Source organism: Phascolarctos cinereus, unplaced genomic scaffold (assembly GCF_003287225.1).
Source record: "Phascolarctos cinereus isolate Bilbo 61053 unplaced genomic scaffold, phaCin_HiC Scaffold_9;HRSCAF=440, whole genome shotgun sequence".
Lineage (NCBI taxonomy): Eukaryota > Metazoa > Chordata > Mammalia > Diprotodontia > Phascolarctidae > Phascolarctos > Phascolarctos cinereus.
This window is the reverse complement of record NW_027556402.1, coordinates 49,054,082-49,073,232: the sequence shown is the minus strand read 5'-3', so window position 1 is coordinate 49,073,232 and position 19,151 is coordinate 49,054,082. Positions and strand designations below refer to the sequence as shown.

General features: G+C 37.2%; 1 protein-coding gene across 1 annotated transcript in view; it reads left to right on the top strand.

Moving 5' to 3' along the window:
• COL25A1 (collagen type XXV alpha 1 chain) overlaps window positions 1-19,151 on the top strand; it is a 563,954-nt gene that overhangs the window by 426,737 nt on the left and 118,066 nt on the right. Inside the window, exons 11-12 of the mRNA XM_078148267.1 lie at window positions 1,505-1,531; window positions 5,984-6,028. Of these exons, the coding sequence (XP_078004393.1) occupies window positions 1,505-1,531; window positions 5,984-6,028 (72 nt within the window). The remainder of the gene's footprint in view (window positions 1-1,504; window positions 1,532-5,983; window positions 6,029-19,151) is intronic.

Below are 19,151 nucleotides of genomic sequence, written 5' to 3'. Positions count from 1 at the left end.
AGATATGGTGACCACACTTGTGCATGGCTGAAGATGAAGGTCATGGGAGCTGAGGAAGTTGAGAGTCTTGGTGTTAGAAGGTTCATCAGAGTGGACACTGAAATCACTAATGATGATGATGGGTTGGGATAGAGAAACAGACTGTAGGACAGGTATTTGTCATGAAGGAAAGTGGGAGACAATTCTGGATGTCAGTAGATAGCAACAAGGATTTAGATGTTCCTAAACATGAAGTATGAGATTGTTCCTAACTTCCTCATTAGCTAAGCTTTCTTTTATTGATAATCTTGTGTTTAATGTTACTATCTGAGATAGCTTTTGAAGAGCAAGACATGTATCTGGTCAACTTGAAGACCAATGAGATTTGTAGTTGCAATGATGGGGAAAGGATTTATCTACCATTTTGCTAAACACAACTTTTTGAGAAGGTAGAACAGAAAATTTCTAAAAAAGTTGCGTGTTACAAATCAGAGAAATATGCAAATTATCATATATGCTTTTGCATTGCCTCCTACAAATATCCTTGGCAAGATGCCTCAAAGCAGTCTCTTCTTTCTCTAATTAAATAAATCATCCGGAACACTATCATTGACTTTGTCATCATAATGACTACTGCATCTCAGAAGTGGCATATTCTGTTGGGGGAATATGGGTGAGGAGGAATATCCTCACTCACCTGCCCAAGTATAGTTAATGGGTAACACCTTCCGTTTCTTTTCCTGGTTCCCTATATTCCCTTCTACTGCAACAAGTCATCAATAATTCAGCAAGGCATCAACCAATTAATGAGCATTTATTAAGTGCTTAGTATGTGCTAGGCAGTAAGCTAAGCATTGGCAGTTCAAAGGAAGTCAAAAACAAAAGGAATCTCTCTCCACTTAAGGAGCTTACATTTTAATAGAGAAGAAGACATGTACGTGAATAGATTTCTACAGCATCAATAAAGATTAGAAGGAAGATAACCTTAGAACAGAAAGCACTAGCAGCTGAGAGTAATTGGAAAAGCTTCTAACAGAAGGAAGGGAGGATGGGGAAGGTCAGTAGCTAAAATATACTTCACTTTGGTGCTTTTTTATTCTTTTTCTTGCAAATATGCCAACCAAAATTGTGTAGGTTAACTGCAGAAATAATATATAATATGGCTGTTTTGGTTTGGGACCATCGTTGCCTTTTAACTGAAGAAAATGTTTAGCTGTCTAAGTAGGATTGATGCTATAGATTTGCAGGTATTTGAAGAAACAGATGGACTGGAATAGCAAAGACTTAAGAAAAAGAAATGGGAGAAATCAGAATCCTACTGCGTATTCTTAATGCTATTTCAGAAAAGAGAAGAAAAGATCCATTGTGTCTTTTCAGCTGAAAGTTTTCCTTTCCCTTGATGCACAAAACATCAGCTGGATTCAGTCCAGCATAGGAAGGTTTATAGAATGGGACAGTTTTAATTGGTCACTTAAGCTGAAATTGGTGATATTATTATGCTAATTGAATTGTTTTCCCTTTTCAGGGACCTCAGGGGCCTCCAGGACAAAAGGTAGAGTATAAACAATAATACTGTGAAAGTAATTATGCTCTTTAGTGCCAAATTGCAATTCTGAGAGGTGAATAGAATTAGCTACTGTAAGCCACATTGGAGCAATTAGTTTAGATTGTCGAGTTGTTTTCCCAAAATACAGCTTCATAATGTGAGACATAAGATTTCTAATTTCCCCCATTATAGGAAATTTAAGTAATCCAGATCAGACTATTTTCAGTCTGTCTTTGGAGTTTGTGGGTTAAAAGGTTTTGAGTACTAGTAAAGCTATGAAGTCAAGCTTTTTAAAAAGTGAAGAGGGAGACGAAGGCTCAAATTAAATGGATTGTGACTTTACTTAGATGCTCTGTTGCCAACATGACCCAAATGCTGACCACAAGAAACCAGGAAGGTAGGGGTTGCTAATAAATCGTGCTGGGATGGTTGTGCACAGGTGGCTCAGGTTTGTCTGCTGTTGCCAAGGTAACTGGAGAATTCACTCTCTTTGAGTCTTTTGGGCATTATTTATACTCACCAGGACCAAATGCTGCAGTCTGATGAGTGAACCAAGAGCTTGAGGGATTGCATCATTGCACAAGACTAAATACATCAGTAGCTCATTCAGCAAACTAGTGAAAGCTGATCGATGGCTCCTTGCCGTCATCTTACACAAATACCACTTAATTCCCAATTATGAAAAACGTTTTTGAAGTATAGAAGATAATGTTACATAGCTGTCCAAAAAAGTATTCAAGAAAGCTGAACAGAGTCACTGGTAACAGCACAAATAAAAAAGCAGTTGTTCTCTATTTTAAAATTTCATATTGCATCCAGAGATGTGGCCTTTAAAAAAAACAACAAACAACTTGTCATCTGTTGAAACACAATCTTTCAAACCAAAGTAAAAGCTAATGAGCTGTAGGATAATTCATGTCAGAACACCACATCCTTAACAATAATGTCTCCAGTAGGCACAGTGTGAAATTGTAAAGCTACCCTAATCCACCCACTGCCGGGACAAAATTACTTCTTCAGTCTTTAGGAAGTCCATTAATAACACATACAATATTAACAGTAAAGAGAGGAAGTGACTTTTTACATCACTGTCCTTCAGAAATCTTCAAATCATTTGGCAAAAGAAGTTATATTTTAATGAAATCCTTTTCAATTAAAATAAAACCATCTTAACATTTTACAGATGCTAAGAAAAAAATAATCTGTTTGTTTTCTGGTGCCAGGAAAGGAATGTGCAAGCTGAATTTAAAACATGGCTTATCCACAGCCTAGGCAGGAGGGTATACTCTGAGCGGGGAAGTGAAAGGAATGTCTAAAAATATTTCTTAATGTCTTTCTGTGCCTGACTAGATACCATAACTTTGCTTTGGGTAATATTTAATGGCTCTATTTCTTGCCCTCTCACACATTACCGTTTCAAAACTCAATATATATTCACATGGTCTAAATACTGACATCTAGTTTTAGTCTTTGTAAATCCAGGGAAAAAGTTACTGTGAATACTGAGAATTTTAATATAATGCAAGTATTTGCTTCACCCCCCCCCCAACAAATATCATTCAATTCCCATGTTCTTCTTAACTCTTCTTTCTCTCTTGCCATTTTATTGGTTCCAGTATGGGACAGAGTTTATTTTTGTTTGTTACCTTTTGTTTCATGTAACTGAAACTCATGCATCTTAAAAGAGTTGTTTTTGTTAAATTTTTCTACACTAAGCCATTGCTGACATCTCCTGCAAGCACTACAGATAGATCAGTGTCACCAGCTGGCACATTTGGATTTCAATCTAAGCTATGGATTGTTTTATTAGGATCACATATTAAATTTAACAGGATTACTGTGCTTGACTCGTGGAGAATAAAAACAGTATTTGATTTTAATTTTCTAGTTTCTAAGGAAGCATGAAAAATATCATTACATGATCATGCATTGGCCAACAGATGACATGGGAAATAAGTAGCCCTAGGTTTAGACATTTCATAGAGGTGAAAAAGAAAACTCACCAAGAAGAAAAGAAATACCCCATTGAGATAGTAGAGTTGATGCCATATTAGAGCAGGAGTTTTTGCCTTTTAAAAGTTATCTCCATGTATCTTTATGGCAAATCACTTAACCCTGTTTGGCTCCATTCCTCATCTGTAAAATGGGCAAGAGAAGGAAATGGCAAACTTCTTCAGTACCCTTACCAAGAAAACCCAAAATGGGGTTGATGGAGTGGCCCTCCTCCACTGAATGATCTTCTTCTTCTTCTTCTTCTTCTTCTTCTTCTTCTTCTTCTTCTTCTTCTTCTTCTTCTTCTTCTTCTTCTTCTTTTCTTCTCTTCTTCTTCTTCTTCTCTCTCTCTCTCTCTTCTTCTCTCTCTCTCCCTCTCTCCTCTCTCCCTCTCCCTCTCTCCCTCTCTGTCTCCCTCTTTTCCTCTCTCTCTCCCCCCTCCCTCTCCCCACTACTCTGAGTTATTGATGGTTATTGGCTTCAGCTTACTTATACTCATCATATGTTTCAAGGGCTTTTTGGGTGATCTGCAGTTTTGATTCTTCAGAGATCATGGTGGATTTGCAATTATATAGAGTAACTGTCATTTCAAAGAAAGAAAAAAGATGGGCTTTGGTGATAGAGAAAATGTGGGATCTTAAAGTATAGTGCAATTTCCCAAATGCAGTCGAGCCTGATCTACTCCTATTTAATTTTGAGCCTGACATTATCCATCAGCACTACTTTAGAATGTGTATACAGATGGTTAATTCATCAGGTTGCCCATTCAACTCTAACTCAAGCCTTGCAGTTTGCATTCTTTACTCACTTGATTTTTGCTGTGTGGATTGTTAGACCTATCTCTTTGGAGTACCTCAAAGGAGGGGCTCATGGATATAATTAAGACCCTGAAGTAGGATATAATCATCTCAATGCGTTTGAAAAACAAGAACATCTGGAAAAGCTTGCCATTTAGAGGGAATCCCTCATCCATTTGGATTCTGAGTAAGACTTATTCTGTAACAATGGTGGACAACTTTGGTGAACATGTTCCATGTTTCACTTGATATTCATCAAAGAATTGTTGAGCAACAGTATCTCTGTGGTATCAAGGAATCTGAGATGATCTTAACATCTACAGAAGAGGCACCCTATTGGAAGACACACATTAAGGCTTTATTTTGCTTTATTGTGAAGGGAAAAAAAACCCCACAACAATAAATAAACCAGAATTTTGCATTCCCTATCTATTAATCAATTTTTTTTTACTATGAAAATGTTTTAGAGTCATCCTATCTCATGTTTTTATCAAGAAGAACTTTGAGATTCATTATGATTCCATATAGATGAGAAAGTACACATATGGTTTAGTAGTGGTTTTCTTGGTAAGCATTTTTTGGGGTAATTTTACCACGTGGTGCTTTCCTTTTTATTATTCTTTCCATCAAAAATATATCTTGGAGAACTGATCACTGGATTCCTTTACATTTGTGTTGCTTCTTGAATAGATTTCTTCCAAAAAATAGTTAACCAGATTCCTTGCTTCATTTTCTTAGGTACCATTTCTACGTCCTAAGAAACCACAAGGGCTGCTGAGATGTTGTATTCAAAATGTGTAAATTTCATTGTCATCCATCATGAGAATATATACTCAAAGGGATCTTATCTATTCTTGAGTTCCCTCCCACGATACAGATTTCAATCCATCCATGCCAGTCCTCTTGTATGATTCTTATCCATGTTCTCAGAGGTCACCACAAGGGTTCTACCCACTGTGTTAGAGACTTCCTTCGTTTTCTCTCAACCTCACAAGAGTACTGGCAAAGTGTTCTGAGTGTCCACCTGTCATCCCTCATTCTTGCTACATGACCAATCCATCTTCTCTTTCTTTCATACAATTCTCTGATGATATCTTTTAAGCCCTGTTCTTCAGAATTCCTCATCGGTTATATATTATAGCCTGCTCGCAGTCACCACACACCTCTCTATTACCTTCTATGTGATCTGAAGTTCTTTAGGGACAATAGAGTTCAGTTTCCACTGCTATATGATAACCACAGTTTCAATATAGTTGTATTGAAAAAAGGGGGGCTTTCACTGTTATGGGAAGGTTGGGGTCCATCACATTTTCCTGAAAGCAATCTGGCCTACTCACCTCATTTTCGTAGTTGGACCCAACTCCTTGGCCATATATATTGTCTGTCTCAGTTACACATATTGTTGGAAAGGCTTTAAAGGCCATCCAAAAAATCTTGGTAATAGACGTTCTTCATCCATTTGGTTTGGCCTATGTGGATAGAATTTTTTTTTTTGGCTTACTCATTGTAGTGATTCCTTTGACATTAGTTAAATTCCCTAAGAAATATGCTGTGGGGAGGCATTAGAACAGGCCATTTGGTAGGACATGATATACAAGCTTTTAAATTTAGTATGAAAGTATCTTATAATCTAAATATCAACCTAAACCAATTATATTTTTCCTATTAGGGTTCTATTGGAGCACCTGGCACTCCAGGGATGGATGGGAAAATGGTGAGTTCCTTTGTTATCATTCTTTCAGATATGAGTAAAAGGGTATGTTAATTGTGAATACCTATGAAAATAATTGATGTACTCCTATATGTGTCCATGTGTATGTGTGTATACGTATTTGACCAATGGAAAGCATGTCTAAAACCATATGGTAAACCTTTTTAGGAAGAGACTACATAAAAATATAGGAACATAATTCCAGCAAGGAGTCTGAAAACTGGCAGTAGGTGTTTTGTGGGATGTAGAGAGTTTTCCTGCTATTTTATGTGAGAGGTAAAGTGAAGTCCGTGGCATAAAGTTAGTAGAGTATGATGAATCTACTTTGGCATTTATGGAGATAAGAAAAATACATCCTAAATTTCTTCTTGTCACAGGAAACATTAGGTTCATTCTCCATTTTTAAGGAACTTTGTTTATTCATCAATCTGAATTAGGAAAATCATTCTTCCTCTTCACTTTTTGATGAGTGAAGGTTTGAAATACATTATTTTGAAAGATTTTGGCAGGCTTTCTATTTCTACTTTCAGTGCCTGGCATATAATAGGTGATTGTTGATTAAAACCACTGTTAATTCATACCATATCCATATGATGAGAAATTAGAAATTTACTTTCAGGCTTGTTGAATAGGGAATAGGGAGTAGACCTGTGATTGCATTAGTAGTTGGAACTCCAGCATGAGGAAACTCCTTCTCCTAATGCAAATCAGCACTTTCTCTGAAACTTAAGAGTCTTAGATAATTGCCTAGAGCTATGAGAGTTTAAATTACTTGCCTAGGGTCAACCAGCCAGTCTGTGTCAAGAGGTGGGGCTTGAAATTAGGACTTCTTGGTTTTGAGGTCAGTGCTATATATATATAGCATAGATTCTGCTGTGTTGTTTTTACTTGTTGAATCTATGCACAAAACAACTGATAATCATTAATCTGCCTCTCCCTCTCCATTATGTATATGTGTACATATGAATGATATACACTCATGTGTATATGTATACATGTTTACTTATATGGAGTAGTCAACCTTGTCTCTCTGAAGAAGCTGCCATGGGTTTCCTTGAGAGCATACTCTAGCTTCACAGGTTGGAGATCTGTCATCCAGAAAAATTGTTCTCAAACCTTACAGACTCCAAGACAGAAGTGTTTGTATCCATTGGGAGATTCCCCGCAAACCCCAAAAACCTGAACTAGGGAGTTGTGCTAAATCTGTCTCCCTCAGAGCTCGTGTACTGGTCCTTTGTAATTGTGTGAACCACTAGCCTGGCCCCTCAAGTCCCTCTTAAGTCTCTGATCCTCTGGGTCATCTTACAGAAGTCCCGGCAGATCAAAACAAAGTAGAATATTCCTAGTGCTAAAAAAAATGGGTCAGCTTTTCAATTTTGACTTTTTTTGTCAGTACCCAGTCTTCTCTACAGAGTAGCCAAAGAATCCTTTTTTACCTTTCATTGTGGCTAATCATTTTAAAAACTTATTTGTCTTTTAGGTAAAATCTATAAAGGGCATTTAATTTCTAATTCATCAGAGATAGGGGGAGAAATGTACTTTATTCTCTTTTGGGCAAAGTCCACATATATGTTGAATTTCTAATCCATGAGGAATAGGCAACTAGACTTCAAAATGTCCCTTTACTTCAAAATGTTTTCATATTTGAACTCGGGGAGCCCTTTTTTTATGCATTGCTCATTTTCTCAGTGGAATAAATGTTCTCCACCCAGGCAAGTGGTATATTTTTGTCGATGCAGCAAATTACCCACAGTCATTGGTTAGTTTATTACCTGTCTATTCCTGTGTTTTTCTAGTTAACTTCTATCCTCTCACAGGTTCAGATAGTCATGAAACCTTCACTTTATGTTTCAGATAGGAGTAGATAGAGAAGAAAAATTAGCATGTAATTTTAAAAATGCATTATTTCCAGGAAACAGTGATAGAAAAAATATCCTTCAGACAACCGAAATTTGAATACAAAACAGCAGAGATCAATGCAGATCTCCATTGGATGGCAGAGTCCCAAATATAGAGTTGGAAGGAAACTTAAAAGTCATCCAGTCCAGCCTCTTTATTTTACAGTTGAGGAAACTGAGACACATAGAGAATAAATAACTTGCCCAAGGTCATAGAGATAGTTTAGTGGCAGAGCTGGGATTCAGATCTAAGTTATTTATAGCAGAACTACATCATACTGCCCCTGAAAGCACAAGAGCTTTACATATTAAGTTGTGATTTTTCTCTTAAATGTAAACATATTGGGAAGCAGCAGAGATTTAGAGAAACCTTTAACCTGAAACTGTGCCACTTAGAAACCCCCCATGTATGTCCTTATGAAGTCTTTACGTGTTTTCTTTTTATAAAGGAAATATGCAATTTCCTTGCAGATTCCTGCAAGACAAAGGAATGTGTCCCGTTTTCTTGTCCTGGTCATCAAACTTAAATTGTATTGCAAGGATCAAAGTGGCCATTTTCAATTTGTGAATTTACATTTTGATTTCCACCTTCATTTATGACTTTTTTTTTAGTGATTTTCCTGTATATGTTTCTAAAAATGGTGTCAGCACAACTTAATTGTGTTTGAACTCATTTTTTCCTAAGCTGAGTGAAGAATACAAATATTACCAGACTTCAAGAATTTACTCCAATACTTTTTATATGGAAGATTTGTTACCTGCATACAGGATTTCAATTTTGTTGACGCCTGCTATGTCATCTCTGGAAAGAGAAAAGCATATATGTGCTTCAGCTATAACAAAGGGGCCTTATATCCTAGTGAGAACACTTGGTGGAGCAATGGAATAATTCCATTTTGGGGAGAAGTGTGACGTGAATGTTAACCTGTCAGAATAACATGTTTCTCTGAGAAGGCAGGTAAGAATAGTGTAAGTGAAATAGCAGACAGACAATGTCTTGGAAGACAAAACTACATTGGAAGATATTTTATTTCTGTTATTAGCGTTTCACACCCAAATTTGCTTTCACTGAATAGAAACTGTTGTTTCTAGGGAGTGGATGAAGTAGGTTCCATTTTGGGCACTTTAGAAACATATCAAATAAAAACTGGACCAGTAACTTTAACATTGATTTTTTTAAATCTGCATGTATGTGTAGCCAGCAACAACAATAGCAAAATGTTTTTAGGGAAATCAGAACTTCAGCTGAAGAAGATACGCCCAGTCGCTGGAGTTGAGTCAGTCAGGGCATAATTTGGACTCAGGCATGGTCTTGCCTTTTACACTTTTTTCTATTTTAAATGATATTAAAAAGCAAACACAAGTTAATTCCACAAATATCTGTAAGGAGGAAGAATTATACTTAAAAGGAAGTAACTGACTTTCAGTCTTCCCTCTTTTTTGGTCAATGATTTTTTTTTTTTACCCAACATCTTTGTGGAGAGGGCAGCTAGGCAGCACACTACGTAGAGCAAGCACCAGGCCTGGAGTCAGGAAGACTTGAATTCAAATCCAGCCTCAGACACTTATTAGATGTGTGACCCTGGGCAAGTTACTTACCTCTGTCTGCCTCTCTGTAAAATGGAGCTAATTATAACCTATTTCCCTGGATTGTTGTGAAGATAAAATATGGTAATATTTATAAGGCTCTTTGAAAACTTTAAAGCACTATATAAATGTTAACTCATAAATAGGATGGAGAGGAGAATTTTAAATATTTCTTCTTAGTTTTCACAATTAAAATAAAAAGAAATGTTTCTACTGAAATCGGAAATGTGGGTTTAGCAAAGCAAACTGAAGAACCATGGAAAACATTTTTATGTGCCCCAGATAGTGAATTATGAAAATAGCATATCCAAAGATAGTCACCAAGGTGGGTTGTTAGCTCGGTCTTGTTCAACATAACAGAATCACAAAAGGTCTAAATAAAAAGAGACCTCAAAGGCCATTCAGGTCAATCTATACATGAATGAGAATCCCAACAAGAGGTCAATCAACCTTTCCTTGAAGACCTACAGCAAGGAGGAACCCACTATTTCCTAAGGCACACCAAACTCAATTTTTGGATAGTTCTTTTTGAAAATGACATTTTGATGACATTTATCATGGTACTTTTGTCAACAGCTTGTATAAAGAAATAGAAGTCACCTAGGTAGCGCAGTAGATAGAGCCCTGGGCATAGAGTCAGAAATACTTGAGTTCAAATCCAGTGACCCCAGGTGAATCACTTAACCTTTCTCTGCCTCAGTTTCCTCATCTGTAAAATAAGGATTATAATAGCACTTTTCTCCCAGGGTTGTATGAGGATCAAAGGAGATAATATTTATAAAGCAATTAGCACACTGGCATATAGGATACTTTGGTGTTTAGTACGTGCATGTTTCTTTCCTTCCTTCCTTTTCAAATTTTCAGATGACACAAATCTGAATACACTGAATGACAGAATCAGTCAACACACATTTATTTAGTGTCTACTATATTTCAGGCTCTATGCTCAGTAATTGGGATGCAAAAAGAAGCAAAGACAGTTCCTGTCCTTAAAACATAAACCCACAAATATAAAATGTCCACTTCTATCCTTGAAATACAATCTAAATTAGATGACCAGACCAAGAAAACCTTTTTCTTGCAGAAATGGGAACTAATATGAAATCCTGCAGGCACCCTGGAGGTAGCCAAGCAGAGATTTGGACGACTTCCTGTCAACGATGTTTTAAAGAAATTCCTTCCTGAGTTGGTTGGAAGATAGAAGTAGAAGACTTCTAAGACCCCTTCCAGTTTTAAGACCTTTCATGTTCAGCTTGGTTACAGATCTAAATGTTTCCCTACAGACATATAGCACATGTAAGTCAATTTACCTAGACTGGTCTTCAAAGAATCAATGCATAGCCTATCACTAGGCCCAAAGATAAAGCCCAGCTGTCTTGGAAGGACCCCCAGAGCTTATACTGGGATAGCACAGCTGTCAAGACCACAGCATAGTGAGACATCCAAGTAGTTGAAGGGATGACTACTTTAGTGGAGGTTTGTCAGGTATATAACCAGGTATTAAAAATCATAAATCTAGAATTTATGGACCCAGAGGGTTCCTATAATCATGTAAATCTACAAGAATCAGGTTAATTTTTTAGTTCAACCAGTGAATCCAAAATGCTTCAAGGACAGAGTAGTATGTAAAAGGATTAGATTTTTAAAAAATAATCTTGCCTATTAGTTTAAAGCCAGAAAAAAATTAGAGTTAAAATAAGACACTTATTTTTATCTAAATTTGCTATAATAATAGGCTATGTCCTTTATTTTTAGAGGTCTGTCCTTTTGTTGTTAAAGAGAATTTCATAAAATCAAATTCTAAAATATTTCCCCAAGGAAAAATACAGAAGGTCTTTTGCTTATAGGTCTGACCAAATAGGACAAATAGTATGGAAAAGTTGTTCAGATAGCTTGCTTTAAATCAGAGTTTATTTTTGGCAGAACCCTTTTCTGGTTAAATCCGAGATTAGGGCTCAATATCTCATGTATCCTTGAATGTCCCTCATAGGACTGAAGGAATGAGCAATGTTAGCACTTTCATCAGCAGGTCTAGGCTATATGTAATAACACTGACTGATATGTTGCAGCCCTTTAAGGTTTACTGGATATTTTGCTTATGTCAGCTGTATGTTAGTGTCCCTAGACTAGACTCTTTATTCTCCAATGAATGAGTTTACGCACCTTCCCTTCTCACATCCATCCACTGTCTAATATGCTCATTTTGATCAAGCCAATTTAGCAAATATTTATTAGATATGAACCACTGGAGCAAGAGAAGCAGGAATGAAACCCTCCCTGCCTCAAGGAACTTATATTCTGCTAGGGGATATATAACATGGAAATAGATGAATGAATTGCATGGTAATTTGAGAAGGGAAAGAGTACTACCAATTGTGGAGATAAGGAAAGAGTTCTTGAAGGAGGGGTAACTTAGCTGTATCTTGAAGCAAGAGAAGGATTCTGAAAGATAGAGATGAGAAGGGGGTAAATTACTGGTATGGAAGACAGCTTCTGAGAATTCGCTAAGGCCAGAGTTGGAATGCAGAATTTAGGGGACAGATAGATAGTAGCATAATTGAATAAAACGTAGAATGCTTGAAGGGAAATCATGTTAATTAAGGTGGGAAGGTAGGTAGGGGCCAGGTTGAATGTCAGGCTAAGGAGTGTGTATTTTATTCAAGAGGTAAGAGGATGCTACTGCTGTTTTGGGGGATGGGAAATGATATGGACAGACTTGTGCCTCAGAAGACAATTTTTGCAGCTGGAGGAGAGACAGAAGGCTTATAGACCAATAAGAAGGCTATTCCAATAATCTGGAACAGTACTTGTGAGGTGATGGCTTTAGGGGTGGAAGAAAGGGACCAGATGTTGTGAAGATAGAATTGTTACTACTTAGAAATTAATTGGCTGAGGGTGTGGGAATGAGGGGGAGGGTGATAAAACTGGGCAAGTGGGAGGATATTGCTAGCCTCTGCAGAAACAAGGAAGTTTGGAGGAGATGAGGTTTTAGGGTAGGGGTGGTATGTCAAAGGGAGAAAGATCATGAGTTCCATTTTTGGATATGTGGCATTCAATATGCTAATGGGACATCCAAAGATATCTATTCACCTGGAATAATCTTTCCTTGGCCCTGTGGATGCGTATCCTTTGAGACATCCCTTAAAGCGTCCTTTGAGCTCTCTAGCCCATGTTCGTGTGAGCATAGAATTTAGAGCTAGAAAGAACCTTATGAATTATTTAGTCCAACCCTGTCATTTACCAATGCCTCAAGTCAGTAGGTAGTTAATAGCAGAGGCTGGATTTGAATTTGTCTTCTCATTCCAAATCTGGTAGGTGGTACAGTGGACCTGAAATCAGGAAGACTCAAGTTCAAATCCAGCCTCAGACACTTGCTAGCTATGTGATCCTGGGCTTAACTTCTTAACGTCTGTCTGCCTCAGTTTCCTCAGTTGTCAAATGCAGAAAAATAATAGCACCTACCTCCTAGGGTTGTTGTGAGCATCAAATGAGATATTATTTGTAAAGCACTTCCTGCAGTGTCTGGCACATAGCACATGCATGATAAATGCTTGTTTCCTCCCCTCCTCACTTCCACAGTTCTATGTTGTGTATCTTCCCTCTTTTCTGTACTCCTGAACTATTCTTTACCGTCCTGAAGTATTCTATATTCTGTACCACACAATGAGGCACTTAATTGTAAGTAAATATAAAATTATTTTATAAAATATACATATATTTTATTATATAAATTATATAAATTATTATACAAATATATTTTTATTATATAAAATATAAATAAATAAAATAGAAAATACTTTTATATTCATCACTATTTTTTTTTCACAGTGTTATTTTTTTTTGTCTCCAGTTAGATTGTAAATTCCCCAAGTTTATTGCTACACTCCTATGTTCGAATGTTTCACCTTCCTCCTCTGAATTTTACCTATATTATCAGTTACATTAAAAAAAATTTAATTCAACTAACATATAAAAATCATGATAGCATAATGACCCTTATGGGTATTTAATAAACAAGCACTTCCCTATACAACAGCCTTCTAAGGAAATGCCACTATTACCATTCCCATTTTGTAGATGAGGGAGCTGAGATTAGATAGAATGAATGATTTGCCTAAGGTCACACAGGTGACCTTAGAATCAAGATTTGAAACCAAGTTTTGAAATCAGCAGAATCTTCCAATGACTCAATTTTAGCTCTTGTCTATAATCATTCTAGTAATAAGTACCTGAACCAGGATTTGAGCCCAGGGTCTTCTAACTCAAGTCTAGTTCTCTTTCTGACGCGTCCTGCTTGATTTTGTCAGTCTACTAGTATCAAAAGCTTATTTCAAACTGTCCAATTAGTAGCTTCTCTGGAATGGGCGTCTCAATTTACTTCCAAGTTGATCCGTATGTTAATTTCCCTGTTAGTTTTTATTCATATTTCCAATGTGACCGAAAGCACTCATGATCAGATGGGGCTGGAGACCAGATTTTGCAATTTCGTTTTAAGCCAGAAACCTGTTTGTCAAATGACTATAAAGCTGCCCTGCAGGGATACTTGTAGAAGCTTAATTACTGAGCCTATTTACTTTCTACCTTTTCAAATCAGCTCTTTAAAAAACATATCAACAACAAAAAAGAAAAAGAAGGAAGAATCTTGTAGAGAGAGTTTTCGTATTAAGAGTATTTCTTATTAGCAGGAGTAAATTAACTTTGCACCTTGACTTTTATATTTTGAGTCTTTAGAGAAAAAAAAGAATCAAATTAAAAATTATATTTTCAAGGCGCAGTGGATAAAGTGCCAGGCTTGTAATCAGTTCTGATGTGACCTCCAACACTTACTAGCTTTATAGTACCTCAGGCAAGTCACTTAACCAATTTGCCTCAATTTCCTCATCTGTAAAATGGGAATAATAATATCACTCACCTACTAGGATTGTTGTGAAGCTCAAATGAGCTAACTATTGTAAAGCACTTAACAGTGCCCGGCACATTGCAGGCACTACAAAAAATTAGCTATAAATAATAAACACATTAGTTTTTGCTTATTAACTTTATTCCTTCTCTCAAGTAGTACTTTCTGCATTAAAACAAACAACCTCTAATTTTCAACACTATTTCTGTAAGTAGTTAACAAATATTCCTTAGCAGCCTACTGTGTACAAGAACTGTGTCCTTCAAATTTATTCACTAGCATTGTGTTCTTTTAAATACAGAGGAGGGAAACCTTTCCCTCTCATCCCCTCTTGTGTGTTCAGACCCAGAGAGACAAATCATCTGTACAAGATTCTCCTCATTGGTGGAGATTGGTTACTTAGTGTTCCAGGCAGAGTTGGGATAGTTACAAATATAATTGCAAGCAAGCAATATCATGAAGTTCAGTGACAGGGGGTTAGATGTGCTTCTCAGGATCTGAATCTATAGGGAAAATCACCACTATTCACATTCATTTCTGGTTACATTTCTGTGTGTCCTGATTGCCGAGTAGTAAGCAGACTGAAGCACACGTAAGAAACCACATGAGACTGACTGCCCTTTTGAAGGGCAAGTTAGCCAATATCACACACAATACAGATGACAGGAAGGGAAAATCATGGACCACCCCCAGCCAAGCCATTGCAAGCTTCTTGGGACTCATTTTTGCCTTCCCCTTCTGAGTCTCTCATGTTATCATCTAAAAACCCTCACAAGAGCTTGGGCTCATTTGACGAGAGTATACCAGCAATCGAGGCACTGTAAAGTTGGCTGAAAGCCCACTGGATCTGTGAAGAGTCTTTGATGCTTATCTCTAGTGTCCAGCCCTTAACTAAGCTGTTCCACTGCCTGATTGTTGCCAAACTATGAATGCTAGTGCTTAAAGAAAAGCGGGCTTGATTACATAGCACGAGGAGGAAGAAAATGGAGATTTTGGTGGGCTTTTTGAAGAGGACTTGAGCTGAGAGGGAATTAATTCTTAATTCTGTACATTTTTCCTTTTAAAACTGTGGCTTTCTTTTCCTCAGTGCAGGTATTTCATGAACTACCCAGGTTTATCGACTATGATTATGATCTCTCTTTGGCTCATAAGAACAGAGAAAGAGAGAGGAGAAAGATTTCCCTAAAGATAACTAGGCTAGAAGCAGACAAATGAAAGAAAAAAGAAAAAAAGGGGGTCTAAAGAAAATGTGTGTGTGTTTGTGTATACATAAGAGATTGCCTGATGTAAAATTACCTGAGCAGTGAACAGTAAGAGAAGGAAGAGGAGATGCAGGGACAGGACCAGTACAGAGTATCCTTAAGGGAAAAGAAAGGAAGTAGATGGAAAGAGCTGTTGAGTCAGACACTTCCTTGAGTCTATGATACTTTAATTATAGCCCAAAGTTGGGGGGAGGGTAAGGGGAGTATAAAAATAATTAGACTATGGGACTTTTGAGGAAAGGGATAAGTAGTACGTAGACTAGACATTGGAGATTGAATATCTAAGGATGAAAGTGATCTCCATGAACAATTTCATGTGTTTAGATATAAATCCCTCCCCATCCCCAATCTGTGCTCATCTTCTCTGAAGCAAGGATCTGTTCCCCTAGTATACAGATGCTTCTCTAAGGACTAGAAAAAGCCTAAAGATGATTATTAACATGATTTTTTATTCCAAGATGAGCTTTATAGCATTTGGTCAAGCTGTTTTACCTGATACAATTGGGCTTAAACCTTCGGCACACTGCCTGGTTCCCAAGCCCTCTATCGTGACTATTGACATCTGCATGTTAAGAAAAGTTATTACTGCAAATACACTGAAGAGGCTTGATTGTGCCCTTCAAATTCAGTCACCAGCGATGTGCTTTACTAAATACAAAGGAAGGAAGGGTTACCGTCCATATCCAGACAGGCAACCTATATAAAATGAGGATGGGGAGGTACCATATAGGAAGGGCAGTCGTACCTCAGCCTACAGCCTGGGACCTTGTTCTCTGGGTCAGCTCTCCTAAGAAATTACTGATTTTCCCAGCTTCTCCCACTTTTCTCCCTTTGAACCCAGAGACTTTTCTAAAAGTTCCAAGGTTTTGGGATTCTCCCCATGGCAATAATAGTGAAGGGTAGAAGCTGGGCAGGGCTGTTTCTGAATTCCTTTTATAAACAAAAGAATTGTTTATAATTCCCCCTTATAGGTAAATACTTTTCCTTCCCAGCCATAGTTTATGATACATAATTTTTTTCCCTTGGGAAAATGCACAAAACCTGGGAATGGAGGGAAATGTATTGAGGGGAAGAGAAATGAGGAAGAGGGACAGAGATGGGGATTGGCAGCTGCTTAAGGATATCTGATTCCAAAGTGCAGGTGCCTCACGGGTCATCAGTGTAAAGGAGAAAGTGCCAGAAATAAAGATATGATGTAAAATTACCGTATACTAAATTTTAAATGAACGCAACTGATTCTTGTTCACCACTGCCAGATTGGAAAACAATTGGGATAGAAATTATGGCAACCCATACTGCTGTTGAATGACCTCTTTCCCTATAGTGCTAAATCTCTGTAAGAGGACTAAGTGCCTTTCAACTTTTAAGTATTTTCATATTTTTTTCCTTGAAAACCATCACCTGAACTAGCTGAAAAAAGGCTAGGGTGATGTTTTACATTAGAGCTCTAAGACATGTTTGGTAAAAAAATCAAAGCAGTAAGCCCTTCTTTTTAAAAAGTCAGCCTAAATTATTTTCAGCTTAAATACTCACATGGTCATTTGGGAGCAATACACTGGAAATAGTATTGGAGTTTAAAGTATGGGAGAGGAAGCACCATCAATCTACCTGCATTTAAGATGTCAGCTGCTGTTTTGCTTTATAAATACCTATAGAATTTCTTTATCATTTGGGAGTTTGAAATGTTGTCAGATTTAGGTGGGCAGGAGATGATCCAACAAAACATAAAAACTATGCTTTTATAGACGAAGCTAAACCCTTTCATCTTATCATTTTTTCCATATGCCATTCTTATATGTTTGGGTATGTAAATATATAGAGATATATAGATATAGATATAGATAGATAGATAGATAGATAGATAGATAGATAGATAGATAGATAGATAGATAGGCAGACAGACAGATGGATAGATTAGATAGATGATAGATAGATAGATAGATAGATAGATAGATAGATAGATAGATAGATAGATAGATAGATAGATAGATAGTATGTCAATGAAGATGATTTGTGTGACTTTGGTCCAGTCACTATACTTCTGTAGACCTTAGTTTCCTTAATCTTGAAAATTGCTAAAGTTTCTTCCAGATCTGATACTCTCTCTCTCTCTCTCTCTCTCTCTCTCTCTCTCTCTCTCTCTCTCCCCCTCTCTCCCCCCTTCCTCCTTCCTCTTTAATTAACTGTTCTTTTCCTTCTTTCACATCTCTTTTCATTTCCCTTCCTTTATTCTTTCTTTGCCCCCTTCCTTATTCCCTTTCTTTCCTTCTTCCTTTCAACAAGAATTCACTAACCAACTACTATACCTGTTTCATGATGTAAAAGAATAATTGCTTTAGAGAGCTCTGATCTCCTTGCATATCCAAAATCATGGAGATTTCTGTGGTATTCGTATAGAGAATGGTATGGTATTCATAGAGAAACCTGTGGTAATATCGAAGCAGCTCTTCCCTTTCTTGTTTGAAGATATGAATAGGTAAATTATCATCCAGTCTTGGGGCTTTCCTGTTCCACACAGCTCTAACTGCAGTAATTAGTTTTTGACAGTTGGAGCAATGTCTGTGTTGTCGTATACTGGCAGCTGCTCTGTGCTGCATCAGCCCTTATCCTGTTATATAGTTCTCTTGACAATGACAGATTTGCTGTCTCTGTTTTTCAGTTCATATAGCAAATACTAGATCTCTTTCAGGGTTAGCCTGTTTTGGTCTTATTCCCTTGCTTACAATCACCCAAGTGTGCATCCTATAGCAACATCAATGTGACTTTTCCCCTCCTGTGACAGAACTTCAGACTTTAAGCTAAGTGTTACTTCATCTGATATTCATGTTAAACTGAGACTGTTGCATTTTTGGACCTTTTTTAAAAAATGAAATAGCAAATGAAATTACAAAAATCAAGCTTATCCTTATGGATTCAATTCAAAAACATTAATTGAGCATCTGCCCTATGCTAGGTGCTAGGGAAACAAAAATGAAAACTGAAGCAGTCTCTCTTTGAGAGAGTTTATAGTCAAGTGTCATAGGCTTAGAGCTGGAAGAGACCTTAGAGTCTGCCTCTTCTGCCCCTGTGGTTTCACAGATGAAGAAACTGAAGCCCAGAGAGGTTGTGATTTGCCCAGGGGCATGCAGCTAGTGAGTTCCTAAAAGGAAGGATATGAACTCAGGTCTTCCTAACTCCAAGTCTGGTAGTCTACTAGAGAAAATATGACAAGTCCATAAGTAAGTATGATGCAGTGTATAATAGGAGAAATTGAATTCAATTTAATACAGTCATTAAGTATCATAGGCAAGGCACTATGTTAGGGGCTAGGCATTTAAAAATTTTAAATGACACAAACCCTGTTCTCAGTGAGATTACTGAGGGAGCTATAGAGTGTGTATAGATAAATACTATGCCAGGTAAGGAGTGGTGGGGACAAAGGGAAAATGCAAGTATTGCTTTGAGGAGTGAGAGAACATGGGCATTTAGGGGTCTTAGAA